Here is a 26,897-nt window from a genome sequence, read left to right as displayed (position 1 = left end):
AGAGTGGGTGGGCGCTGAAAATGCGCACGTGCCCACCGGGCACACGGGGTGAGTCCCGAGAGTCAGGTGGCTAACAGACTCAGGCGGCCGAGAGTCAGGACAGGCAGCGGCTGAAACCCTGGCAAGGCATTCCCCCGTCTTCAGGTTCCCGAGGCTTCCGGGTCCACGCTCCCCACTGCTCTAAGCATGGAGCGGTCAGGCCAGCACAGCCAAGGTACTAGGGGCAGCAAAGTGGGGCAAATTAACACCCCCACCAACCCAACACAGATGGGTGGTTTAGTCAAAGTCGTGTCCGACTGTTGCGACCCCATGGACTGTAGCCCGCCAGGCTCCTCCATCCTTGGGATTCTCCAGGCAAGGATACTAGAGTGGGTTGCCATCTCCTTCTCCAGGGGATCTTCCTGACCCAGGGATGGAGCCTGGGTCACCCGCATTGCAGGCAGATTCTTTACCAACTGAGCCACCAGGGAAGCCCAACACGGACAGCATCCCAGACAAGAAGCAAACTGCGCCTGATTCCATCAGGCCCACAGCTGCTCACCAGCTGCTTTGGGATCTCAAGGCTGGCTTTAGCTGCCTCTGCTTCCAAACCCCCCGGAATGCACCAGGCCTGCCCGAGCAGAGGCCTGAGGCTGTCCCACCTTCAGAATCGGAGCTTGAAGCGCTGCACACTCGCCCCGTCGGGGCGACGGACACAGCCGGCAGGCTGGTAGGGGGAGGTACTCACGAGGCTCCGTTGTGGACGAAGGACCAGGAGCCGGTGAGGGACGAGAGCAGCCGCAGGTCGTAGGTCCGGTGCTTCTGGACGAACTTGCACTCCATCTTCTTCGGGGGGCAGACCACCTTCGTCTTCCACTCGAAGGTCACCTCACACCCGCGCACCTCGCTGAAGACCTGGGGCCGCCCCACGTCGGCGTCCTCGTCACACTTGAAGATGATGACGGACGTCCGGTGGCTGGTGGCTGGGCGGCACGCGAGGCGAGCGTCAGGCCCCCCGCCCGGCTGGGATGCCTGCCCCCGCGGCGCTGGCGCTGAGGGGTGCTGTCCATCCCCAGCCGTTCCCCATTTCCTGCTGTGTTTCATTCCCATTTCCACCCTCAAATTAGGACCAAGTTCCCCTTCTGCACTTAGCCACCCCACAGCAACAGTACAATTCCTTTCAAACAGGTATTACTTGATTAAAGTATGAATGATAACGATAATAAGAATCCTGTGATAAGCTGAAAATATGTCATCTAACCTACCAGGAAAAAGATGCTTTCGTAATAAGCCTCCAAAGAAGGCTACAGTAGTGCCTTGTAGACTTAATGTTTCTAATTCCTCGTGTGTGTGTGTGTGTGTGTTAGTCGATCAGCTGTGTCCAGCTCTTTGTGACCCCACGGACTACAGCCCGCCAGGCTCCTCTGTCCATGAGATTCTCCAGGCAAGAATACTGGAGTGGGTTGCTGCTCCCTTCTCCAGGGGCTCTTTCCCAGCCAGGGATTGAACACAGGTCTCCTACATTGCAGGCAGCTTCTTTCCTGTCTGAGCCAACAGGGAAGCCCTAATTCCTTAACATGTATCATTCTGTTCCATGGCCACTTACAAGAACTAAACAACTTGTCATGCAGTTGTCCCGTCACTTTCCCTGAGAACTCACATCTGTCTGTGCCCCGTGTGTTACTAGGACTCTCGTGGGTCCATTCTCTCCACGGCAGCAAGGGCACTGAGACCCCCCACACCCCGCCCCTGCCCGGCACAGCCCACTGTAGAGCGGACGGTTGCAGAAAAGGCCCTGCAGACCTGGGACAGCAGCAATTCTAACGAGCGTGGACGTGAGCCACTGGTGCTGAAAAAACTGGCATGCGGACACGAGCCCCTGGAGCTGGGGAGGGGGAGAGCTGACCGCCCCACACCTATCTGTCACCCTGCCCCACAGAGCAATTGATGACTTTTCTTTATGGAAAATAGCCCCGGCGAGAAAACACCACATGCACCAGAGGCGCTGCCACTAACGTGGACAGTCCAGGAAGAGAACCTCCAGGTGCAGGGCTACCGCACCGGCCAGCGGGGGCCCCGGCGTGTCCACTTACAGTGCTTGCAGAAGCCCCACTCATGGTCTCTGTCGTAGTTGGCGGTGGTCGCGCACCAGAGCCTGGCCCTGCTCTCCACAACACACTCCTCGTAGCTCTTCCCGTTGAACACGAAGGGGAACACACACGGCTCGCCGTCCTCAGTTTCTGGGAAGGGGAAATCGGAGTGACCCCGATTATCCACACCGCGTCAGCTGCGCCCGGCCAGGGGCGGTCACCTCGAACAAGGATTCCCCGAGAGAAGCCCCCCTAAACTGACTGATGGTTTGTGGGCCTGAGCACTCACACCCAGGGCTTGTAGGATGGGCCGTTTCGTGCGCTGGGGCTCATGGCATCTGGAGCGCCATTCCTGAGTTCCCTCCTGCTGCCGTGTCTAATTCCTTGTCTACTGGGAACAGACACTCCGCCCGCTCGTAAAGACTTACCCGGAGGGCAAGTGTCTCCGTTGGCGTAACTCAGGATGACAGCTTCGTCCTGATGCCTGTAGTCCAGCTTCATGGACGCCAGCCGCCCGAAAGACGCCCCCTTGCTCCCGGACAGCAGGCAGACAGCACCGTCTTTGCAGCCTCCTTCGTCCAGGCCTGCGGCCGCGGTGCACACCCCGACACTGTAGGTGTGCAGGCCTCGGGTCACCTGCGGAGACACCGCCCCGCGCTGTGACTGGGTCTCCAGGGGGGGCAAGGCCAGCGCTGGGGGTGTGGGGGGCACGAGCAGGAAGGCGGAGCTCTGTCCACGGGCCGTGCACTTGCCTGAGAGCTCACCCTCCTTGTCCCCCCCTGCAGAGCGCGATGCCCTGGCCACTCCCGGGCACGTCCCCCCTCACCAAGGCCGTGCCTCCTGGTGCAGCACTGCAGACCATGCTCCCACGGGCCTCCAGCTGCCTGCCCCCTACCCTAAGCCACGTCTCCTGCCAGTAACCCCAGAGTGCTGAAGACTCGGGACTGAGCACAGAGCAGCCACGACCTAATTGAACACGGTTCTTCTCCCTGGCCGCCCCGCCTCTGCAGGCTCTAAGCTGCTGCACACCCGTCCTGGGGGCCTGCACCCAGGCAAGGTCTCTTATTCTGGGAGCCAGAGGGCTGGCACCTGGGCGTATGACTCAGAGCTCACCGCTCCCCGGCTGCCACACGCAGGAGGCGCCGGGATCTCGTGGGCTTGGTCCACAGCCGTGTGACTCAGTAAGATCTACATCTCAGGGATGGCTTGGTCCACAGCCGTGCGACTCAGTAAGATCTACATCTCAGGGATGGCTTGGTCCACAGCCGTGCGACTCAGTAAGATCTACATCTCAGGGATGGCTTGGTCCACAGCCGTGCGACTCATAAGATCTACATCTCAGGGATGGCTTGGTCCATAACCGTGTGACTCTGTAACGTCTATGTCACAGGAATGTGGGCCCCAGCCTCTGAAGCACAGCCTCCCGACATTCAGCCTGGGGCGAGACCAGCCCCTGACACCCAAATGTGTCTCAGGTCGGGGCTGAGGGGTGGTCTCTGGGCGGCAGGCAGAGGTGGAGCCACATAGGCTCTGCCAGCCCCGCCCCCTCAGGCACATGGTCACTCACACGGCCCTGAGCAGCCTCCTGCTCTCCATCTGCGTGGAACAGGCCATGTGACCCTCCTCACTGAATGAATGAATCCTTGCCAAGCCCACGAGAAAGGCTCACTCTGAACCATGGGGCACAGCGAGGGTACGAGCCGTGACCGGTTAGCACACCATCCAGCGCCCCTGGCAGGCCGAGCCCGCACCGGGGACAGAGTGAGGACCACCCCCATCTGTCCCCCAGACCCCAACAGTGCACGAAGGACTGCAGGTTCTCCAGCGCTCACGGAGGCCGCATTATAACACACAGAGGAGCCTGAGAGTGACGCCAGGTTGCAGGGGCCCCGAGGTCACGGGCTCTGGGGCACGGCGTTACCTTGAAGGTGCTCTTGGAGAGACTGGACAGGTTGAAGCTGTAGTACAGCTGTTCGTCCGTGAGGGAGCAGCCGTCCGTCTTCACTTCGTCGGGACAGACCAGAGGAGTCTCCCACTCGAACACGAAGTCACACACACTGGTCCTCAGCAGTTTTGGCGTTCCCTGTTTGGGAGGGGGGCCCAGGTGTGAAATCCACGTGGATTAACAAGTACAGTAACCTCCCCGCTCCCCCCGCAGGGCTGGAGACCCCTGCCCCAGGCGCTGTGGGCTCAGAGATGCTCCCAGACCAGCAGGGGTCCCGGGTGACCCACGGTGGGCTCTCTCCGAGAGCAGGGAGCCACCATCCTCGCCACGGGCAAGCAAGCAGCAGCCCCACCAGGCAGGCCTGCCTGCACCCAACTCCCCTCCGCCCCCAGGCCCGTGTCCCTGCACTTAGCATGCCAATACTCCAGACCACCAGCTCAGAGGAAAGGGTGGGGGTGGGTCTTTAAACTTTGCGACAGGGAAGCCTGAGACACTGAAGAGTCTCCGGCGGCAGAGGAGGGAGCAAGTGTTTCCTGTACATTCGAGGGGCTGTCCCCACCCACGTCTCTGGAGACTGAGGGGATGTTTATACTGAGGGCGAGACACAATCCAGCCGGACATTCCACAGGCCAAGTATCTAAATAAATATCCATCAACGTCCTCACTGCCTCCCCTCCCTCGTTCAGCGGCAGCCATAAAAACAGATGAAGAATTTCATTAATTGTTGCTGAGAATGCGTTTTTCTATTAATGTACACGGAGGAAGTATTTCCACTGAAGATAAAAAAATGCAGGGGAAGCAGAGTTCATCAAATGTCTCTCTGAACTGGACCGCACATGCAGCGTGAGATGCCCTGCTTCTGAGCCCCGCTGAACACTCATCGCTCTCAGCACTCCACCGCTCTGAGACCTAGCGCGAGTCTGGGGGGCACCTGTGGACATGCGTCCAGACCCCCCCCGCAAGACACGCGAACGCACGTGCAGAGACAAGAGGGGCTAGCGGATCATGGCTGCCCACACCTCGGTCATTCGGGACTCCCCTCCCGCCCGGCAATGTGTGAACGGAGGCGACATGTCGGTCCAGGAGCTGTGAGGTTTCCACGCAGACGCCCAGGATGGCAGCCCTTCCTGGGAAGGCGGCCGTGAGCCACTTCCTGCCACCATCCACTCACCCACGTCGCCCATTCCCATCAAAGGACTTGTAAGGTTTCCAGAATTTAGGAATTTCAAAAGCACAAGTATGGGGGAAGGGAGTTTCCGACAGACACGTACGCAATGCTATATTTAAAATGGATAACCAAAAAAAGACCTGCTATATAGCACAGAAAACTCTGCTCAACGTTAAGTGGCAGCCTGGATGGGAAGGGAGTTTGGGAGGAGAATGGATGCATGTATGTGTCTGGCTGAGTCCCTTCGCTGTTCACCCGAAACTATCACAACACTGTTCGTGGCTATGCCGTTGTGCTGTTCGGTCACTAAGTCGTGGCCGACTCTTTGCGACTCGATGGATCGCAGCGCGTCAGCCCTCCCTGTCCCTCACTGTCTCCCGGAGTTGGCCCAAATTCATGCCCACTGAGTCCGTGATGCCACCCAACCATCTCATCCTCATTCCTTAAACGACTATACTCTAATACAAAATAAACAGGCAGCACAGGGGGCTGAGACCCAGGCCGCCAGCACAGAGCTGTCCGGTGGAGCAGAGGTGGGGACCCCTGCCTCTGCAGGGCCACGTGACGTCAGGCAGCCCTCCCAGATCATCACGAAACGGGGGCCGCAAACCAATGGTTTATCTCCTGTTCCCAGAGGGAGGGCAAGAGAAAACTTACACAAAACTCCTTACAACAAAACAGCGCTCTTTTTTAAAGGAAGCTGTTTTTTAACTGCAGATAAAAGGAAAATCAATGGCCTCCTTAAAAGTAGATGGTACACTATCATAGCTACTGATACTTTTATCCCAAAGCTCTTCTTTCATTTGCTAATTTGTGAAATATGAATTATATCCGAATGATTACAGCTGCCAAAATGTCTGACTTCCCAACAAGAATAAAATCAGTAATGTTAAAATTTAAAAAGAGAAAACCAAAGTTGACATTTTAGTGTGATGGTAGGCAGGGAGCTCAGACAGTAAAGAATCTGCCTGCAATGCAGGAAACTCGGGTTCAATCCCTGGGTCAAGAAGATCCCCTGGAGAACAGAACGGCAACCCACTCCAGTATTCTTGTCTGAAGAATCCCACGGACAGAGGAGCCTGGCCGGCAACAGTTCGTGGGGTCGCAGAGTCAGACACGACTGGATGACTAACACTTTCTTTCACTCCCAGGCAAAGGTGAAGGCTACTTCTTTGCTCGAGCATTTATCACAACAAGCCTCCTTGTGCCAAATCTGCCCTGGTGACTCCGGGGGGGCCCACTTATTGCTAAACTGAGGGCCTGCAGTGATTCCACACACCACTGACAGTACACAGCGCGAGGCAGGCGCTGTGGACACGGGCAGCCTTCGTCCGAGGCAGGCTTCGAGGGCCTCCGGCTCTGGCCGGCCGGCCCGCACACCGATGCCTCATACACCGGTGCCCACTTACCATGCTCACGCCCCGCTTACAGTGGAACGTGATCAGTGAGGTGTAGTTGAAGTGCCGGTCCGCCAAGCAAGGAGTGCTGCTTTCAAAGTTCAAGTAAACTTCGTTGGCTATGGGATTGAGGATCGGAGGTCCTGCCACTCGGCCAATATCCTGAACAGAGAAAGCAGATGACGTTTCAGGAAGGTAATCGTTCCCCAGGTTAGAGGAGTAAGGGCTGACGGAGAAGTTACAAAAGTTGCACGTCCTCAGTTTTGAGGACAAGTAGCACCTAAAGAAACCGTGTTACCAGCGGCTCACGTGAAAAGTCCTGACAGTGAGGCACAAAAAAGAAACCTCACTTTGCCGGTGGGCATCGACTACATGAGCAACAGTGGCTGTGCTTCTGCTCAGGGTGGGGCTTCCCTGGGGGCTCAGATGGTAAAGAACCCACCTGCAGTGCAGGAGGCCTGGGTTCCATCCCTGGGTGGGGAAGATCCCCTGGAGAGCATGGCAGCCGACTCCAGTGTTCTTGCCTCGAGAATCCCACTGACAGAGGAGCCTAGAGGGCTACAGTCCATGGTGTTGCAGAGTCGGACACCACTGAGAGACTAACACTTGACTAAGGGACAAATTTATCACCAAGGCATCTACTCAGGGTCCACTTTCAAAGATTCTAGGCAACAGGAGTCTCAGGTCACACCCGGAAAGCTGCTCAGGCTCTTGACCTGCCGGCCGGAGGCTGGAACCCACATGGCTGCCCCGTCCCCTCAGCGGCACCGAGGCGTGTGCACACAGCACACACTCACACCCCCACCACCTTCTGCGGCTTCGCTCGGCCCTGGCACACACCGGCCGCTCAGCCAGTGTTTTTGAGCAAATAGACACACAAATCAAAGAAATGTGATTGGCCAGGAATGGTGTGTATGTATATGTGTGTTTATGTGTGTGAGAGATGAGTGTGCGTGTAAGATGAGTGCATATGTGAGACGAATGTATGTGTGTGATAAGTGTGTGTGAGAGGAGTATAGTGTGTGTGTGAGAGATGTGTATGTGGTAAGTGTGTGAGAGATGAGTGTGTATGTCAGATGAGTGTGGTGTGTGAGAGATGAGTATGTGTGTGTGGTGTGTAAGAAATGAGTGTGAGATGAGTGTGTGGTGTGTGTGCTGTGTGTGAGATGAGTGTATGTGTGGTGTGTGAGAGATGAGTGTGTTTGAGACGAGTGTGTGTGTGTGGTGTGTGAAAGATGAGTGTGCAGTGTGTGTGAGATGAGTGTGTGTGTAGTGTGTGAGACATGAGTCTGTGTGTGTGAGATGAGTGTGTATGTGTGTGTTTGAGATGAGAGTGTATGTGTTTGAGATGAGTGTGTGTATATGGTGTGTGAGAGATGAGTGTGCAGTGTGTGTCAGATGAGTGTGTGTGGTGTGTAAAAGATGAGTGTGCAGTGTGAGAGAGGACTGTGTGTGGTGTGTGATAGATTGTGTGTGTGTGAGATGAGTGTGTACGTGTGGTGTGTTTGAGATGAGTGTGTGTTTGAGACGAGTATGTGTGTGGTGTCTGAGAGATGAGTGTGCAAGTGAGTGTGTGAATGAAGCCACACAACATGCTCTGTTCACCACGCTAAGGCCACGATGACACACCACCCTCTCTGGTTAGAGAACTTCCTCTATTATTTTTAAACCTGGAAGAAGGTAGCCACATGGGAGAAAACGGCTCCCGGCTACCGCCGGGAAGGCTGACCGCAAGCACTTCCTGCCAACACCAACTGTCCAGGCCCCGCGCTCGTCACACAGCCACGCTCTGGTCAAGCTCACATCACGGCCAACGTCCCCAACTGCTGCCCACGTCTTTCCCTACCTGCACCACCGGTAATGTCCTCCTGTTACAAGGACACCTCAGTCCCTCGGGACCAGACTCACAGTTAAAACAAGCAGGAAACAGCCCACTCCAGGGGTGCATTTCACTTCAAATAACACACGCTGAGCACTGCGCAAAACATGAACTCGTGAAGGCGATGTTTGGAGAGGCCCAAACCTACGCTGGGAAATGCTGGCGTACACCGAAGCTTTCAAGGCAGAATGCTTGGTTGTTAGCCAACTGGCTTATGCCCTTAATAATAAACTCATTTACCAAAGAACATGCTTGTATTTCACAAGCTTTTCATGACACAAGACCCGCACTTAAGCAGACACCAAGCTCCATCAACATCCTTGGGGACTTCTGACCTGATATAAAAATGCCGTCTCTCCGCACACGTGTTCACATTTTCTCCCGTACCTTCTATCACAACAAGAGACAGCTTAATGCACAAACCCTCACATTCCTCTTCCCCTGGCGGACCCAGAATCACAGAGTCCCAGCTCACGTCCCCATTCATTCTGCCTGAAGACTCTCCACCGACAGCAAGACACACGACACGCTGGGGGTGCTGCTGAAACCCCCTGCGGGGCGACCTCTGCCCTCGGGCCCCACACTCACTATCGGGGGGCCGTCCACGGGAACCTTGCACACGGCCGTGCCGGCGGGGCAGGCCAACCCGTGCATGGGGTTGAGCGGCTGGCAGATGTTGATGTAGAAGTCGGGGCTGGTGTCGGAGCGGTCGTCCTCACTCTCATCGTATGCTTCGTAACCCCCGGTGCGGTGGATGAGTGGGGACAGGTCGATGAGGGAGCTGCCGTTCCTCACGGAGCACTCGGTCTATCAGACGGGAAACACACCTCTGGGTTGGCATCTACAACAACTGAGCTCCTGACCACTGACCAGCAGTCACCGCGAGGATTTAGGCTGAACGAGAAACGCACTAAAGGTGGATCAACCACCACCCCCCACCACGTGTTTTGCTTTATTTAGCATCGGGCACTCTGAACCAAGCGTTATCGGGGCCACGGGAGTGGACGAGAAGCGGGTGGGGTGCCCCAGGACCCATGGGAGAAGTGGAAGGCCCCTAGGTTGGGCGGGCTGGGCCGCCCCGGACTCACCGTCTGCTCGCAGGCCAGGGGTGTGTGCCAGGAGAAGAAAAGCGTGCACGTGCGCTTGTCCAGGGAGATCAGCATGGGCCTGTTGGTGGGCCCGACCTCAGGCCTGCACACAAAGCTGATGACGCTCTTGTAGCTCAGGCCGGTCTTGGAGGGGCAGGGGGAGCCGCCCTCATACACCAGTTGCAAGACCTGGTCCACGTAGGTCAGCCTCTTGCTCGCCTTGCCCACGCTGATCCTGGTCTGCCCAAAGCAGGCCCCTGTGCCCAGCGCAGAGCCGGTGGGAAGGACACACAGTCAGGGACCCAAAGCACTTGCTTCCTGATAACGTACTTCCTGCAGACCCAGATGCTGCAAGCCACAGCCTGCACTCCTGGTAGTGCTACCCAATTTCAGCAAATGCTACACATCTAATACTTCACCCCATGGTTACAAATCACCCCCTCACAGCCCCCGCCCTGACCCCAAGAGGATTGCTGCCGATGAAGGCATCTGATCTCTTCGCTGGAGGGGGAGCGTGGAGGGCAGGCCGCACTCACCCACGCCGTTGGCGCAGTTCTCGTTGTCCCCGCACACGCTGAGGTAGACTAACCCCTTCTCGCTGTAGGCGGCGGTGAAGCCGGCCCGGCCGCTCAGAGAGCTCAGGTCAAACAGGTGTCCTGCACGGGGTGGGCGGTGGGACACAGTGACCCCTCACCCACCTGCTCAGACACAGATCCCACGGGCCATGAGGCCCCGGACTCCTCGTGATGAATCTGCCCCCTTCACCGGCTCGGCCCTGAGAACCTTCCTGACCCGCTAGAGAGTACTGGGGGGAGGTGGGCGTCCTCCTGGGGCCGGGCCTCAGCAGCTCCTGTGATTCGGGGTGGGGGGAAGTTGGGGAGGCCCAGACAGCACTTCCCGCTGCCAGAGAAGCACCCTGTGTTCCCAGTGCTGAGACTCAGCAGTTCCCTGGGTGCCCCTCCAACCTCACCCAGATTAACCCTGAAAGGGAACAGGAGATCGACTCCAGCTCCACAAGCCAAGAGCCAGGGACCAACAACCCCAGAAACAGGGGCAGTGGGAGCACAGGTTTCAGGGGGACTGGCCGTCTCCTCCACTGAAGGAGAGTCCCGAGTCAACAGCAGCCCGCAGAACTGGCACAAAAGGCCAACGTGCACCCTCCAGATAGGACACTGCCTGCTTCTCAACCTCATCCGGGGCCTCTCATCATGCCGGGGGTGGGGTGGGCGGGTCCCTCACTGCAGGGGCAGGGGAGGCCCGCGGGGTCCCTCACTGCAGGGGCGGGGCGGGGGAGGCCGGCGGGGTCCCTCACTGCAGGGGCGGGGTGGGGGAGGCCGGCGGGGTCCCTCACTGCAGGGGCGGGGCGGGGGAGGCCGGCGGGGTCCCTCACTGCAGGGGCGGGGCGGGGGAGGCCGGCGGGGTCCCTCACTGCAGGGGCGGGGTGGGGGAGGCCGGCGGGTCCCTCACTGCAGGGGCGGGGTGGGGGAGGCCGGCGGGGTCCCTCACTGCAGGGGCGGGGTGGGGGAGGCCGGCGGGGTCCCTCACTGCAGGGGCGGGGCGGGGAGGCCGGCGGGGCCCCTCACTCACCCGTGGCGGGGTTGGTGACCTGGCAGTCGTCGTGCACGTTGCTCTTGACCGCGCAGGCAGCGGCCGTGGGCCAGGAGAAGGTGTATTCGCAGTCCTCCACCGCGCTGATGAACATGGGCCTGGAGTTCTAGAAACGAGCAAAGACAAAGGCGGCTGCCAACGGGCCACAGGGCGGACCTGGGAACAGCGCCGACCCCCGTCAACAGGAGCTCCCCTGCGCCGCCTGTGACTCATCCGTCCCGGGGTCTTCGTGGGACAGAGGCAGGTTCAGAAAAAGCAAGGGGTCAGTGTCTGCTCCGGAGACGCCCCCGAGGGCCCTGACACACACGGACGAGACGAGGCCTGATATCCACGCAGGGGCCAGGGGTGTGTCCCTGCAGCCAAGCAGTGAGACGGGGCGCAGGGGACGGGCAGGCAAAGGATGAGCAGAGGGCCACCATGAGTCATGAATGAGGAAACCCGCGGTCATGCTCTAAAAACCGGAACTGAAGTTTGTTACGGGAACAAAAGGGGAAGCGCCTCCAGGACTAGTGACAACTGAGAACCGACCGACCCCGCACCGCCCAGGCGAGGAGACTCCCCGCCTTCCGGACGTGCCTCGTCCACGTGGCTCAGGCCAGCCTGGTGCAGCAGGACCCTTCTCCCCAGATAACCCAGACCCGGGCACCCGCATGCAGAGCCCCCTGGGGCCCCTCAACTGTCCTGCTCAGCCATGAGCCTCTCCGCTCAGTCACACAGGGAGTCTATGGGGGCCCAGAGTGTCTGCACCCCAGGAGCTTGGGGGTCCAGGCTCAGCCTCCGCATAGTCTCCAGAGGAGAACCTCAGCATCCACCCCGTCCAGGGGGGCAGGCCTCAGGCCCCCAGGAGGCTCTCCCTGGGGCTCCCCCACCACCAATTCTGGCCACACGCAGCTAGACAATGACACTGAGTGGGCTAGCTCAGCCTGTCCTCATGGCCCATAGCCACAACCCACATCTCCCACAAAAGCACCTTCATCTCGCAGATGGACTTGTCCCCACAGTAAAAAAAAAAAACAGTTCAGGAAGACAATTAATTCTGCACCCACCTCCACACTGCACAGACCAACCCTCTGGGGAAGGGACTGCCCAGAGATGAGACAAGACTCCGGCTCTCATGCACCAACCACAAGCCAGCAACGGGGCCCGGAGCCTCCGGTCTCTCCTCTCTACCCTCGCCGGAGCTCGTGTTGGTAACGGGTGACCAGCTGAGAGGGATGAAGGGACTGGGGTGCACGGTCAGGAAGCGGGAGAGCTTGGCTTGGAACCAGGTCTGCCGACCTGCCGTTTTTACCCCCGAAGATGAGGGGCAGGCTGGCAAACGGCAGTTCTCTCTCCAGCCTCCAGGGGGCTGAGTCAGACTTTGACAATGATGAGTCACACAGTCATGTCGGACTCTTTGCAACCCCTCAGACTGTAGCCAGCCAGGCTCCTCTGTCCATGGGATTCCCCAGGCGAGAATACTGGAGTGGGTAGCCATTCCCTTCTCCAGGGGATCTTCCCAGTCCTGGGACTGAACCCGCAGCTCCCACATTGCAGGCAGATCCTCGACCACTAAGCCACCAGGGGAGCCCCTAACTCTGGAAGTTGAATTGCCAGGGTGGGCACCCAGGACCACAGGCCCAAGGCCGCACTGCCTGCGTCCCCTGTTAGGCCGGGTCACCCTGAGGGCTTCACCATGCACCCGAAGGAAGTGAGACGTCAGTCCTGCTGACTCAGGACCCACGCCAGGGTGGACACAGCTGGGTCACTCACCACGTGGCTCTCGCTGCACGTGAAGCGGATGGTGGTTGACTTCTTCCGAATTTGGTCTGGACACAAGTCACCATCAACGTACTTCAGGAGGGTCAAGCCCTGGCTCCACTGAGGACTGTCCCGCACCCTGCCCAGGTTCACGGGCTTGGGGCCGCCCAGCAGACACACGGCCGCCTCCGGAGGGCACGGATCTGTAGCACAAGCAGAGACGATTAAGAGCGACCATTGGCCGCTTTCCAGACCAGGACTCACAAGGCACCTAACGTCTGGCACGCGACACTCTGACTCTAACAATCACTCCAAAATACCAGTGGTTCCCATTGTTTAAGTCAGATGCTGATGACACCACGAGCTCTCGTGGCATGAAACATTAATTTACTGCAGATGGACTGGGGGGGGGTAGATGTGGAGAGTCAGGAGAATTCAGGACAGGACAGCCTCAGTTTTTCTGACCCCCAAATGGGATGAAGCTGAGAACACCCAGACTGAGCCCAGGGGACGTTGTGAATGGCCTATGTCCACGTGCTATCTTTATTTCAGAAGTCACCAAGAACTGCGCCAACTCCCCAGTCCTGGAAATGTCTGAGTCACCTGCCCGGGGAAAGAACGGGCGGGCCCCACTTCATGGACTGAGAGTGTGGGGTCACCAGGCGGCCAGCACACAAAACAGGGAAGTGGCCACGGCCACACCGCATGCAGCAGAGAAAAATCACTCAGGATGTGAGTGGGCTGCATAGACCTGCCAGGGAGACAGAACAAGCTCCGTCTGCAGGACCCCAGCAGGCCGAGGGGGGCATCGGGGTCACTCCAGGTTGCTGCTCCTGGTCCCCTGGGTCCAACCAGCTCTCGCCTCATCACTGGCACCAAGGGTCTGGGTGCATCGTACCAGGACCCCCACCCACTTTACTGTCAGTAAATACAAAGGGTGTGTGGCCACATGGCCATTCGCCGCCTTCCAATCTCCTGCCCTGGCTGAGAACCACCCACCACCGTGATTACCTCCCACTACCTCCGTCTCTTGACACTTCAAACAGGTCCTCACGCTCCCAGCACGCCTTCAGCACTGACTTACCCTGGACCACACCAGGGCCTGGTCATCAAGACCCGCAAGTCCTCCTTCCACTTCCGGGCTAATGTGTCCCGACTCCCATGTCAGAGAGTGACATGACTTCGAAGAATCCGTCCTGACTCCCTCTCTCCCCCACAAACTCCCTACGAGCCCCGAGCCCGCGCGCCCCCCGCTCACCTGAGCCAGCCTGCGGGGACAGGGACTTGCACACGTTGATGAGGTAGTGCTCGGTGGACCCTGTGCCCGTGACAGCCTCCCAGTTGTCGCTGTACCTCGACAGAGACGAGAGGTCGTAGGTTTCCCCAGCCTCGTTTCTGCAGGGAAGGAAAAAGCGCCCTGGTGAGGTGCAGCTGGATTCCGATTCAGGCTTGAGCACCCCGGCTGGAAAGGCTCAGTGCACAGGAGGAGTGTACTCCTGACACCCAGGGCACCAGACCCTACCAGAGGCTGGACTTGACCCCTGGGGTCTCCAGCTCCAGGCGGAATCAGCAACGACACAGCCTGAGCTCAGGAAACGCCAAGCCTTGGTGCAACGAGATTATGTACTCAACAACAACAGAAAAAGCAAAGTGTAAGTGCGCGCCCTGCTGAGGGCAGTCAGGAGACAGGGGTACACAGACGGCTGACACACGCGGCGCCCAGGGCATCCCGGTCAGGCCACCTGCTGAACAAGCCCGAGGCCCCCAGCGGTTCCCGAAGTAAATGCAGCTGGCGTTGACCTCCCTGGAGAAAGTTTACTTTCTGCACGAACCCCAGGCAGGGACAGGTACTGAGAGTCAGCCCTCCGCCGGGTGCAGAGTCAAGGCTGAGAAAGACACTCAGCCTGCCCAGGGGCCCGAGTCAGGTGGGGACACAGGGCGGCCAGAGACACCACTTCACCTGGGGAGACCAGAATCAGCCACTTGTTCAAAACTACATGCCAAAGGCGGGTGGTGTTGATGGAAACGGATAAAAATCGCCCATCCTATGAAGACTGGAGAGGCCACAGGTATTTTTTTTTTTTTTTAATGTACAGTAGAACAGATGGTAATCAGAGTACAGAGAAAAAATAAGGCAGGGAAGGAATATGAAGTTTGGGAGGGGAAAGAGGAAGTGAGATTTTTAGACAGTGGCCAGAGAAGGCCTTTCTGAGAAGGCCATCTCTGAATAAGCTTAGGATGATGCGGAAGAGCCTGCCCCACAGGGAACCGGGCAGAGGGAGCAGTGGGAACCAGGAGCTTGGGGCACAGAACGCCAGGGTGTCCACAGGAAAACACGGGGCCCTGTGTGGACGGAGCAGAGCAGACAGGAGCCATGGCACAGTGGGAGCTGAGGCTGGCAGCGGGGCGGGGGGTGTTCCAGCCCACCAGACGACTTCAGCTGGTAGCTCCAAACGACACAGGGGCTTCATCGCATCACGGGGCCGCAACGACATTGGCCTGGGCTGACTTACAACCTCCCAGGACCACTCTGGTCTACGGCCATACCACTCTGAACACACACCTGATCTCGTCTAATAAGACCTCTAACCCCTGTGCAGGGCCAGTCCACGGTGGCCAGGGGATCACTGAGGGGCCGCTGCACCCATGCAGGGGGAGACGGGGATGGTCGAAACGGGGGGCGGAGGGGGTTGGTGCTGCTTCTGGAAGACAGAACTCTAGGTACTTTGAAAGCTGAGGGACCATTAATGGGATGAGTGAAGGGATGGGGCTGGCATTAACATCGGCATCTGTGGGAGACAGACATTTGCAGAAGCTGATCCTCAAGAACTCCATAGAACGGATAGAGATTTACTGTAAACGGTTAAAGACCTAAAAGAAGAAACTGCAACTATAATAAAAGGGGGGTGGAGTGGAGAGAAGAAATGAGAAAGAGTACCAAACAGAACTCAGTCATGAAAATCAAAAGACAACGAGCAGGTGGAAGAGCAGATCGCATCAGCTGATGAGAGAGCCAGTTAACGGGAAATGGATCCACGGAAACAGAATGCGGTACAGAAACAGGTAAAAAAGACACTTAAAATATACAGTGCATACGACAGGCGAAGTTAAGATATGATTAATAAAAGGCCCTCAACAAAAGGCAACCTTCAAAAATGCAGTCACTGAAAATATTCCTAACTGAGTAACAGGCATACATCTTCAGTTTTAGGAAGTACCCCCTTCCAAGCAACATAAATAACAAAGCCATGCGTAAGCAAAACAGACTGAGACCACAGAACAAACCCAAGAGAACATGTACAGAAAAGGCAGGTTATCTACCTGATAATGAAGCTAGGACTGAAAGGCCAGACTCTCTAACAGCAACCCGAGATGGCTCACCTCCCAAGGGCTGGTGCACACACGCAGAAGCATTCACCTGGGCTTCTGTGCCAAGTGAGTGGTGATAAAACTGAGCCCTTTCACATGAAGGCCAAGATTAACGCCACACACTCCCTACTGGTACAGGACCACCAGGCAGTGTTACGGTGCGCGTGGACCCCAGGACCAGCTCCAACAGCCTGAGAAGCCAGCGTCGGAAGACGCACTAATTCCTTCCCAGTCCCAAGTGGGACATCCTGATACAAACTCCTTACCCCAACAGAGACCAGAGGCAAGCAATCTGCAAACAAGCATGCTGCGTAGCATTATACAAACAGAGCACTTAGAGAATGAAAATTAGGTCGAAAGGAAAGGGCGCAATGCAAAAAGGAAGAGTAAGCCAAAGAAACAGAGATATTTCTTTTCCTTTGCAAAGGGAAGAAATTTATATAGTCAAACAACCAATGAGTATTTTTTAAAACCACAACTTACAACTTATGTGAGAAGGAAAAAAATAAGTCAGAACTAAAACACTAGACCACAATCCTGTGGAGTTTGGGAGAGTGTGTTTGGTGCTAAAACATTCTCTATTATTTCATGGTTGGAGGGGTGGGTAGAGCTATGGGTCAACTTTAGCTTCCTGTTAAATCAAAATTACATGTGTAAGGCAACCACTAAAAGAAAATGGATTATAACTCAGGGAAAGTGTGATGAGATTTTTTTAAAAGAAAACAAAAATTAGAATCCATATCCTCAGAGATAATTAGAAGGACTTATGTGAAATTTAAAATAAAACTTTCCAAAGGATCGTTTTTTTTAAATTCAGAAAATATTCCAGAATGGAGTAAAAACTCATAGAAGATGAGCAACAAACTTTTTCACCAAATGTGCATGGTTCTTGTTGGAAATGGGACAAGGCCTTCAAAATTGAAGGAAACCTAATTTGACTCTGTCGTAATCCTAGTCCCAGCTAATCAGATCTGAGAGCAAGTCAGTGGCATTTTCAGACACTGCATGGGTCCTCTGCTACCCAACCTCTCCACAGTACAGGAGGATACACTCCAACAAAAAAGAATACAGAACAGAGGACCTAAAACCCAAGAAGCAAAGGACCCAAGCCAAGAGCGATCCAAGAGTTTAATATGCAGAACTAAAGCCTAGAGTACTCACCTAATCTAGTTCCCCGTCCCCACAGGCCACTATTGAAGCAAAGTATTACCGTGTAAACCGGACTGCCCCCCGAGAGTCAACGCCCCATCGACTTACTTGAACGAACACTCGGTCAGGTCGTAGGGTGGGCAGGCGTACTGCGTGCGCCACTCAAACAGGTAGGAGCAATCGGACGTCTCCTGGAGAAACACGGGCTGCAACGGCAGAGACGAGATGTGAAACGGGAAACCCTGGGTGGCCGGTGCTTAGGACGCATATCGGAAGGGACAGACCTGCTCATTAAGCTTGAGACAAAACTGATCGAGGTTTTGAACACTGAGTCTGTAAATCACACACTTGAACTAGGTTTAACCAGGAGGTTGCACGAGACAGTAAGAGCAGGCTCGTTTTATGAAAGACAAGGCAGCAAAGCCAGGGCGAAGTCCCGCCCTGAGTGCACTCACCACCTGCGTGCTGCGGTCGCAGTAGAAAAAGATGGTGGTGGAACGCTGGTACACCTTGTGGCAGGTGTCGCCCCCGGTGTAGTTCATCTTCAGCACCCCATTCTCGTAGGTCAGCTTCTGATTAAACAGACCTGCCGAAGAAGCAGCCAGGGATGTGAGGATGGGCTCAGGAAGGCCCCGGCCGGTCAGCACAGACGCGGCCCATCGCATACCCTGAACAAACCCCCACAAGACCAAGCACGCCAGGCCCGCCAGCTCCTTGAACCAGGCCTCCTCTCACCCCAGGCCGTGACCTTCAGACCAACAGACACGCAGACCACAGACCAACAGATAGATGCCACGCAGACACTCCTTGACCTGATGAGCTCAGAGGATGCCGGCTCCTCAGGGAGGCCCATGGACTCACTCTGCCAGCTACTTCATGATTTGTAAAAAAGTCGTAAGTGCATCACCACCTGCCCAGCTGCTGAGAGAGCGTGAGGACCGACAGTCTGCCCTACCAGTTTCACGGCCCAGCCCAGTACCAGACACGTGCCCTTCGTCTCTGTTCTACAAAGTACCACCCCAGAGCACCTACCAGTAGTCCAGTGGGTCCCAAAGTTGGGATAAAAAAGAAGAAATATGAGCTGAGAACTAACCAGTGTCGCTAAGTAAGAATGAAATAAGCTCTTAACGACACGCGTCAGCGTGTGTCCTGTGAAACCAGAAACATCGCTAACACGCTGTTTTACCAGGACACAGCAGATGTACTTCTTTTTCAAGAAAGATACCGTCTTTAGATCTTAAAACACAAGATATAATCTATCATCTTAAATGTGGAATTCCATACTTAAATACGGAATTCCAAGAAGAGAAGGAAGAAAACCACAGTACCTGCCACTTTTTGAAATCCCTGGGGTCCCCGCTTTTCCTGGCATGATGAGATGACCTTGGACTTGTCACTGGTTGGGCAGACGCCGGATGTCAGCTCTCCGCAGACGCGGAAGTAATAGGTGTATTCGCCGGCCCGCACGACAGTGTCGTTCAGACCAAGAGGTATCAGGTTATACAGGTTGCCGTGCCTTGGGTCTCTCACCTCGCAGTAGTCTCCTGCAAGAACGTGAGAGGGGAAGGGCAATGACACACACACACACACACACACACACACACACACACCCCTTCAGGCAAAACTTCTGCAACCTTTAATCAGCTAAGTACTGTCTTAAAACAGGCCTTAAATACCATTTCCACCTTCTCTCCTTCTGGCTTGTATGCATAAGACAAGCTGCCCACAGTCTTCTAGAAAAGCTTAGGTCACCGGAGGAAGGAAGATCCACTTAAAATCAAACCTCACGTTCACGCTCTCAAGTGTGAGACGCCAACAGCCCATCGACCCAGCAGGGGAGGAAAATGTCCCTGGTGAAGGGAACAATGGAGTGGAGTGGAAAATTCAAGGACAAGAAGCTATCCATCCACTAATAAATACATAGGCGTCTCGAGATCACGCCCAAGTCTTCACATCTAAGATGCTATCAGAGCACGCCCTACATCAACTTTCACAACTTAGGTGGGCGGGGCCAGGTCTTACCTTCCGCACGCACGACGGGACAGGCTTCCACGGTTCTCCAGAGAAACACATACTCACAGTCGTTCTGGAGCTGAAAGGTCGGGGAGCCCTGCAACGGAAACCAGCGCTCAGCACATGCTCATCCACTTAAGAAGGGAGTCAGAAGGTAGCAGGATGGACACGCAACTCTTCACCTCCATGAGAGAAGTACATGGACAGCCCTCAGGAAACACACCAGACCAGGACATTCTGGTCCAATCCCATCAACAGCCTAAAACCCCCCAACACTCCGGCAAGTTCAACATCAGATGCAAGGCCTGGAGTCTGGGGGAGGCGGAAAGGAGGTTGCACGGACACGCACCGTTGTGTGGGCACACTCGAGGTTTATCCTGGTGGAGAAACGCTGGTTCTTGCACTTGTCCCCGTTGACGTAGACGAGGCTCAGGGACCCGTTGGCGCCCACCTGAGGACTGATCTGCACGACGCCTAGGTTCAACTTGCTGTCTTCCGTCACCAGGCAGGACCCCACAGCGGTGCCTACAAGGGCCAGGAGACAGCGTTGAAGGTGGCGGGAGGGGAGGAAGGCCAGGTGAACGCGAGTCTAGGGCACGGCACGCACCGTGGCAGCCGGGAATGTACGGGAGAGGCGTGCACACGCTCAGGTAGAAGGTCCTCTTCTTCCCCTCATCGAACGTGTCAACCGCGGTCCACGGCTTCCTGGCCTTGCTCAGGCCACTCAGATCATACTCGTTCCCGGCGGGGTCTGAAATACACGGGAGCACTGCAGAGCCCTGCCCTCCTGGTAGCTCTGGACACCACCTTTCAACCCCTTAAGGAGGCAGGAACTTAACACTCGTAACAGAAATGAGCAGACCCACAGGAAGCCGACAGGCATCTCCTGCAGAAACATGCACCAGCCCTGACGCTCAAAACTGCCACGACGGGACTTCCCCAGCGGCCCCGCGGTTGAGACTTGGCGCTTCCAATGCAGAGTTCGACCCCTGGGCAAGGAACTAAGATCCCACACGCTATGTGCCACAGACAAACTTTTTTTAAGTAAAAAAAAATTAATTAAAACTTTAGTGATTCCTAATTTTAAAAATTTCTTTTAATTCCAACACAGAAACAACCAACCAAAGAAACCAGCTGTTACAACAGAGCACCACGGCTGAGGAGGTGGGGGCCGCGACAAAGAGTGAGGATCCAGCTCAGAATCGGGGACCCCTTTCAGAACTTTATCCTCTTATCCTCTTCTCCCTCCAGTAAGGAGCTCCAACAGTGCACTTGATTTTTCCCCCCTTAGTTTTCTTCTTTGTTCGTAAGTAGCTTCTGATCCCAAACGATAGCTCAAAACCATGAACCCAGATTCACTTCAAGAGAAGTTTTACAACTCTAAGCATCATTCAAGGGAAACATGTAACACAAATGTCATGCTGCCTGAAAATAAAACACACACACACGCACATATACACACACATATGCTCACAGGCACGCACACACACTTCCAACCAGTCTCACCTGTGACTTGGCAATCTACCGGAGAAGGTACACAGGCCAGCGCGGTTTCAAACTCGAAGAAAGTGTTCCGGATCCCCAGGCTAGAGTCGATGTCCTGGTGCAGGAACTTGGGTGTCCCTGGGTAAACGTCGTCATTGCAGACGAAGCGGATGATGAAGGCATCAGCCCTCCCTGGGAACAGAAGGCCAGACTGTTGAGAAACAGCAGTGACCACAGCGTCGCCACACACACACGGCTCACTGGGACAGCGTGCCCAGACATGAGCCTCCAGGCTCATCTGCTAAGACAGTGTCTCAGCACCCAATCTGTTCCAGGGACCTGAGCTAAGAAGAGGTCACACTCATTGGGACAGTGACCCTCGTAAGGAAGGTTCACACCATGAGCACGGTGTCTTGGCATTCCTCTATTCCAAGGATGAGAGCACTACATCCATTTATCCACCCAAACACTAGAAAACCACCACTCTCCTTCAAGGGTTTATTCAACAATGTTTACTACATTCATACTACACACAGGAGTGAGAGAAACAGAAAAAAACTCGCTCTCCTGGGAGCTGACCCTCAAGGCTGCTCAGCGCCCTGACAGTGAGCAGACTTCATGCAGCCTCGGCAGGACAGATGGAAATGCAGGAAGACACTGCAGGATGGGGCTGAGAAACCCCAGGGTTTGGCAGGGGGACAAGGCACGATGGCTGGGCTCACTGGAAGGTGCCATCTGACCCCAACCCTGCAGAAGGGAAGAAAAGAACCGCCTGGCTGTCTAGAACGGAGACTGCCGTGAGCAGCGGGAAACACCAAGGACGAGGGCTCAGATGGGGAGGGTGGGCCTGCCTGGTCGAGGAGCAGGAGGTCAGAGGGGCCCGAGCAAGAGCAGCAGGGCTCCCGTGGCCACTGGACAGGCCTGGCTGCTGCTCTGGGCACACGGGGAACCCTGAGCCAGGAGGGGGTGGTCTAAGCCAGGAGTGATACAACCCAACACTTCGAACATCACTCGACTTGCGGAGCCGAGCACAGACCACTGGGGAGGCGGGCAGGGAGGAAGTGGAGGTGGCACAGCCAACATGGAGGCTCCTGCGGGAGGGGACCGCGTGGGCAGAGGCTCCACGGAGGGAAGAGCCCCGGAGTCATTACCATGTCACTGAGTCCCGCAGTGGCCCCCAGAGATGCCTGGTTTTCAAGGGAGGACACTGAAGCGGAGGGAGAGGGAGGGACAAGCCTGGAGCAACACAGCTCTAAGGTCAGACGTGCGCTGCACCCCCGGGGGGCTGCTGGCGCCTGGATCCCAACCCAGCAGAGAAACGTCAGCGGCTGTCAGCCACACGACCACACTGATAACCCCGCAAGAGACAAAGGGTCGTTTTCCAAATTAGGGTAAAAAATATATATGTATATATACACACACATACACATAAATGTCTAATCTAGTTCATTATTAAACAGTGGGGTCATTTTCCAAATTAGGACACACAAAAAAGGATACATAGATGCCTAATCTATCCCATTTTTAAACAGTACCCTGGAACTGGAAACAAAGAGAATTATAAACAAGACGGAAGGGACTTCTCTGATGGTCCAGTGGTTAAGATTCTGAACTTACACCATAGAGGGCGTGCATTCAATCCCTGATTGGGGAACTAAGACCCCACGTACCACACAGGGTGGCCAAAAAAATTTTTTTTAATAAAATATCAATAAAAAACAAGAGTGAAGCACATTTCTTTTTGGATATTGAGGTGAGTGAGCAGCTGACTCTTTGGACCCAGAGGTGAAAAAGTTTACATCTATAAAGCAAAGGATTCCCGTCCCCCTGGGCTCTACGAACAGACTAAAATCATCCGTCTGTGTCTGAATCCTCCCCAACAAATGAGGCATAATGAGAGCAATTCCCTTTCTAGGCCAACCCTTCATAGACCCAACAGCAGCCCCCAGACCCAGGTCTTCTGTCCTCGAAGTTAAGAAGACCCCTGATTTTTAGCCCCCTTCCCAGGAATCCTGAAATCAGCCTTTCAACACCCTACAGTCCTCTTCCCGGTGTGTTAATGGATCTGTCAGCTTGAGGCAGGGTGCACAGCACGAGCTGACGACTGCAGACTGGCAGAGCCATCCCCACTCCCTTCCGGATCTTGGCTCCCTCTGACATGGACTCAGACAGCCCGTTATTTTGGGCACCAGACATCACACAGATGCCCCTTCCTGAGCCCACCCCAGTGCAGTGAGAAGTGCGCAGGTCCAGAAGTCAGACCACGTGGGTTCCGACCTCAGCTGTGCTCATTACCAGCTGCATGGCCCTGGACTGTGTGTGGGGGGCACCTCTGGGGTCCTCTGATCCGCAACACTGAATAAATGTGTCTGTCGGCAGAACCAGGATTAGAAGCAAGAGACCTGGCTCCCAGTACTGGCTCTCTGTCCAGGGCGCGAGGCCTTCTGGGCCTTCATCACCTGGGACGCCAGGAGGTGGTTAAGAAGCACATACGCCAAGAATGAGGGGCCTGGGGTTGGTGGAGAACCAAGCAGTTCAGCACACACAGCACCTCCACGTGGGACCGGCAGGCGGCGGCCAGCACGCGTGCACGGCAGCTGCTACTCCACCACCACCGTCCCCCAGGGCTCTCACACTCAGCATCACACCTGACGACACCAAAACAGCAACTATCTGTTTACAGTCACAGCTGCAGGAAGGAACAGAAATGAGAACCCAGTAAAGATGGCAAAACTGTTATTATCTTCACCCATCACTTCAATATCTGAAAAACAGGGGACAAGAGGCCAAGTGAACACTTTCTTATCAGAGCAGCCGCTGGGGGAAGATGCTGGGGGTTGCGGGTGTGAACAGAACCCAGCAGCCTGGGACCCTCCGGCTGCAGAATGCACTCAGGGGCTGGGGAAACACCCTGGAGGCCAGGCATGCACGATGCACGTGAGGCCAGAGGGCAGCCAGACCCGGAGCGTCTACGGACGCGCACGTTACTCTTGGAAAGGTCGACAGTCACAAAACCACCAGGACGCTGGTGAGTCGCTAAACCAACAGGGATCTGAGCTCACCGTTGGGGTGGGAAGGAAGCCCCGTGTAGTTCAGGGTTATAAAGCCCTCAGTGGACAGCTGCAGGCTCTTCTCCAGGCCCACCAGCCTGCCCGGCTTCAGGGTCTTCATGTCGTCCATCTGGACTTCTGCCTCGCAGCCGGAAGCTGGCTTCCCATCCAGGGTGCCACAGGCGGGCATCTCACCGCACACGTTGAACTGCAGGCCAGAGGGCGAGAACCGCACACCAGCTCAGGCTGCGTGACCCACCGCAGACACAACCCCGCAACGCAAACCCTGCCCTGCCAAACAGCTGCTACTCTTCAATATCACGCAAATGACCAATCTGCCACGTCTGGGCAATTAAATCCTAAAGCTAGTACATAAGGCAAAAACCAAAGCCCAAACAGCAATGCCCATAAACTGCCTCTAATGGTTTAGACAGCCCTGTATCTTTAAATGTATGAGACAGTCTGCATGCAACAATATATGCCAATATATATAGCCAGAATGTTGCAGTATTTTTGATTGTAATAGGAAAAGCACATATGGCTGAAGTCACATTAAAAAGTAAATATAATGGGATACCCCTGTTGTTTTTATTTAAATAAAAGGTTTTTGTTGTGTAAAAACCTGTTTTATGTTCTGAAAAACTGTTTTAAACATTCTGAAATTCTGGAAAAACCTTCGTATGGCTTTATGAAGTCACATATGAATGTGATATATGTGAATATACATATGTGTGTTTTACAGGTATATGTGAATAGACATGTGTATTATATAATACACATAACTCGTTTCATTTAGAAAAAGTACAGGTAAGATTTGCCAACATGATCGATTCCCACACATTCCTAACCTGCTTAATACTAATCTAACAATGTTCCTGAAAATTCTTGCTCTAAGTTTATATCCATAAGATATGACACAGAAAACTGCACGTTATTTAACCTTTTATCCGGTCCCCTTTTATGTAATGATTTATCCATTTACACTAGATAAAGACTGTTATTCAGTTATATACTAGTAGACATTTTAGAAATGATTCATTATTGTCAAAAAATTAATTAAAATTTGATTTTTCTCCCCAAACCTGAATTGTTAATCAAATCTAAACGTAATTAGATGCATCCAAATTTGGAAAAAGCAGATACCCCTGTATTTCTTTTTTACTTTTAATTGGAGAATAATGGCTTTACAGTACTGTGTTGGCCCTGTATCTCTCGAAGCTACTGACACCGTTCCACTTAAATCCAGCAGTTGACAGAATGAAGCGTAACTTGCTCTTGGGTGTGAGACACAGACAGATTTCTCTATCACCAGTCCGTGTTTATGGACAATGTACACAAAGTTAAGATCTCCATACACACAGAGTCTTTCCTTAAGATCACAGTTTCCTATCTAAGAAACAGCCACAGGAGAACACACCCAGGCCGATGGCCTGCAGCCACGTGGGCTGCGCGGCCACAGAAGCACACAGCCAGCAGGAGGACACGTGGCGGCCCAGCTCTGCAGGGCCAGGTGCCAAGATGCAACGCCAAGTAGTCGGCTGGTGGGCGGTGCTGTCCGAGGCCCTGCTGGCAGCACAAAGCCCAGCGCCCTGGCTCCCGGGAGCCTGGTCACCCCACCACTACCGTCATCCAGAGCCTGTCCCTGTTGTCTGCGACCCTGCACCCGTCACCTCCTCCTGCCCCCCAGCCACCGCACAGAAGAGCCTTTCTGGCTGGTTCTCCACGGGATCACCTCTTCCAGCATGGCCCCGACAGAGGTCGTCATCTTGTCTGGCATGTTATTCCAGGCTCACCTCCTCGGGCAAGTCCTCCAGGGGACTTACCTCTTCTGACAAATCCCCTAAGGGGCTCGATCTTGAAGTTCCTGTCTGCCTCTCGCACTCACACAGGCAGCCAAATACACTGCAGTCACCTATTACAACCTGTTACAAACCAAACTCTAGGGCGGCAACTTCTGAGAGGGGGTGGGGAAGGGAGGCACCACGAGTACCGTGCTGCTGGCTGACAAGCCCGCCATGTGTCGGTGACAAGCCCCACTGGGGGTCTCGAGGCTCCAGAGGAACCTGCATGCCCTCCCACATGCGCTGTGCCTACAATGCCCCCCCACCCCCGTACTGGTTTTATGACATTCTCATCCCAGCTTCCTTTGGGATGAGATCCCCGCTTCAAAGGTTACTCTCTTCTTCCAGCGTGGGTTCTGCTAGGAAAAGTTAAACCAAAATACAGATTTTTAAAAACCTCTCTCTGTCCAACAGTGCTTAGTTTATAATGGAACACACTAAGTGGAGTTTCTCCTCTTCGCTGCTCCAGACATACTGCCAGGGCCGCCCACAAAGGAAGGGCTGTCTGAAGATTCTGGAGCACGCCATCAGCTCGTCTCCCTTTTACAGGCAAGCATGATCAACATTTCCTTTTGACCAGGGACTCGAAACCCCAGTGGGCATGAGAACCAGCCTGCTGGGCCCCACCCCTGAGATGCTGCCCTGGCCACAAGTTCGCAGGCCATGTGCATGCTGCTGGCCTGGGACCACCAGGCCAGATGTAGGGCCAGGACCAGGAGCAGCCCATCTTCTGTTCCTAGTTCCCATCTGCAGAGCAGGAGGGGCAAGGATTTCACCTCATCTCCACTTACACTTGGACTCCTTGCCTCCTCCTGGGCGAGGGCTGCCATCCGTGCCCTGGGAGGCTCCTAAGGACACCTGCCTCCCCTGTCACGAGATGAGGGTGAGCTCTGTGCCTCCTCCCATCCTTCCAAGGCAAATCAGAGTGCACCCCGCAAGTCTTACCAGAAACGTCTTCCCGATGCCCGAGACCCCGTATCCTCGGGAATCGTTCAGTGGGTTCAGATCAAACACGTACCCGCTGTTGGGGTCCTTGATGGAGCAGACCTGCGGGAATGAAAGGGGCGAAGAAGCACATTCAAACCCAGTCCCGGAG

General features: G+C 55.1%; 1 protein-coding gene across 1 annotated transcript in view; it reads right to left on the bottom strand.

Annotated features, from left to right (window-relative positions):
- Positions 1 to 26,897, bottom strand: part of IGF2R (insulin like growth factor 2 receptor) — a 102,244-nt gene that overhangs the window by 11,653 nt on the left and 63,694 nt on the right. Inside the window, 20 exon segments of the mRNA XM_070376983.1 lie at positions 728 to 962; positions 2,073 to 2,219; positions 2,498 to 2,705; positions 3,991 to 4,152; positions 6,592 to 6,741; positions 9,047 to 9,265; positions 9,547 to 9,803; positions 10,083 to 10,202; positions 11,134 to 11,260; positions 12,907 to 13,097; positions 14,153 to 14,289; positions 17,521 to 17,618; positions 17,868 to 17,998; positions 18,741 to 18,956; positions 19,435 to 19,522; positions 19,775 to 19,950; positions 20,033 to 20,176; positions 20,932 to 21,102; positions 23,973 to 24,168; positions 26,747 to 26,848. Of these exon segments, the coding sequence (XP_070233084.1) occupies positions 728 to 962; positions 2,073 to 2,219; positions 2,498 to 2,705; positions 3,991 to 4,152; positions 6,592 to 6,741; positions 9,047 to 9,265; positions 9,547 to 9,803; positions 10,083 to 10,202; positions 11,134 to 11,260; positions 12,907 to 13,097; positions 14,153 to 14,289; positions 17,521 to 17,618; positions 17,868 to 17,998; positions 18,741 to 18,956; positions 19,435 to 19,522; positions 19,775 to 19,950; positions 20,033 to 20,176; positions 20,932 to 21,102; positions 23,973 to 24,168; positions 26,747 to 26,848 (3,275 nt within the window).

This window comes from Bos mutus, chromosome 9 (genome assembly GCF_027580195.1).
Source record: "Bos mutus isolate GX-2022 chromosome 9, NWIPB_WYAK_1.1, whole genome shotgun sequence".
Classification (NCBI taxonomy): domain Eukaryota; kingdom Metazoa; phylum Chordata; class Mammalia; order Artiodactyla; family Bovidae; genus Bos; species Bos mutus.
This window is presented reverse-complemented; position numbering and strand designations above follow the sequence as displayed.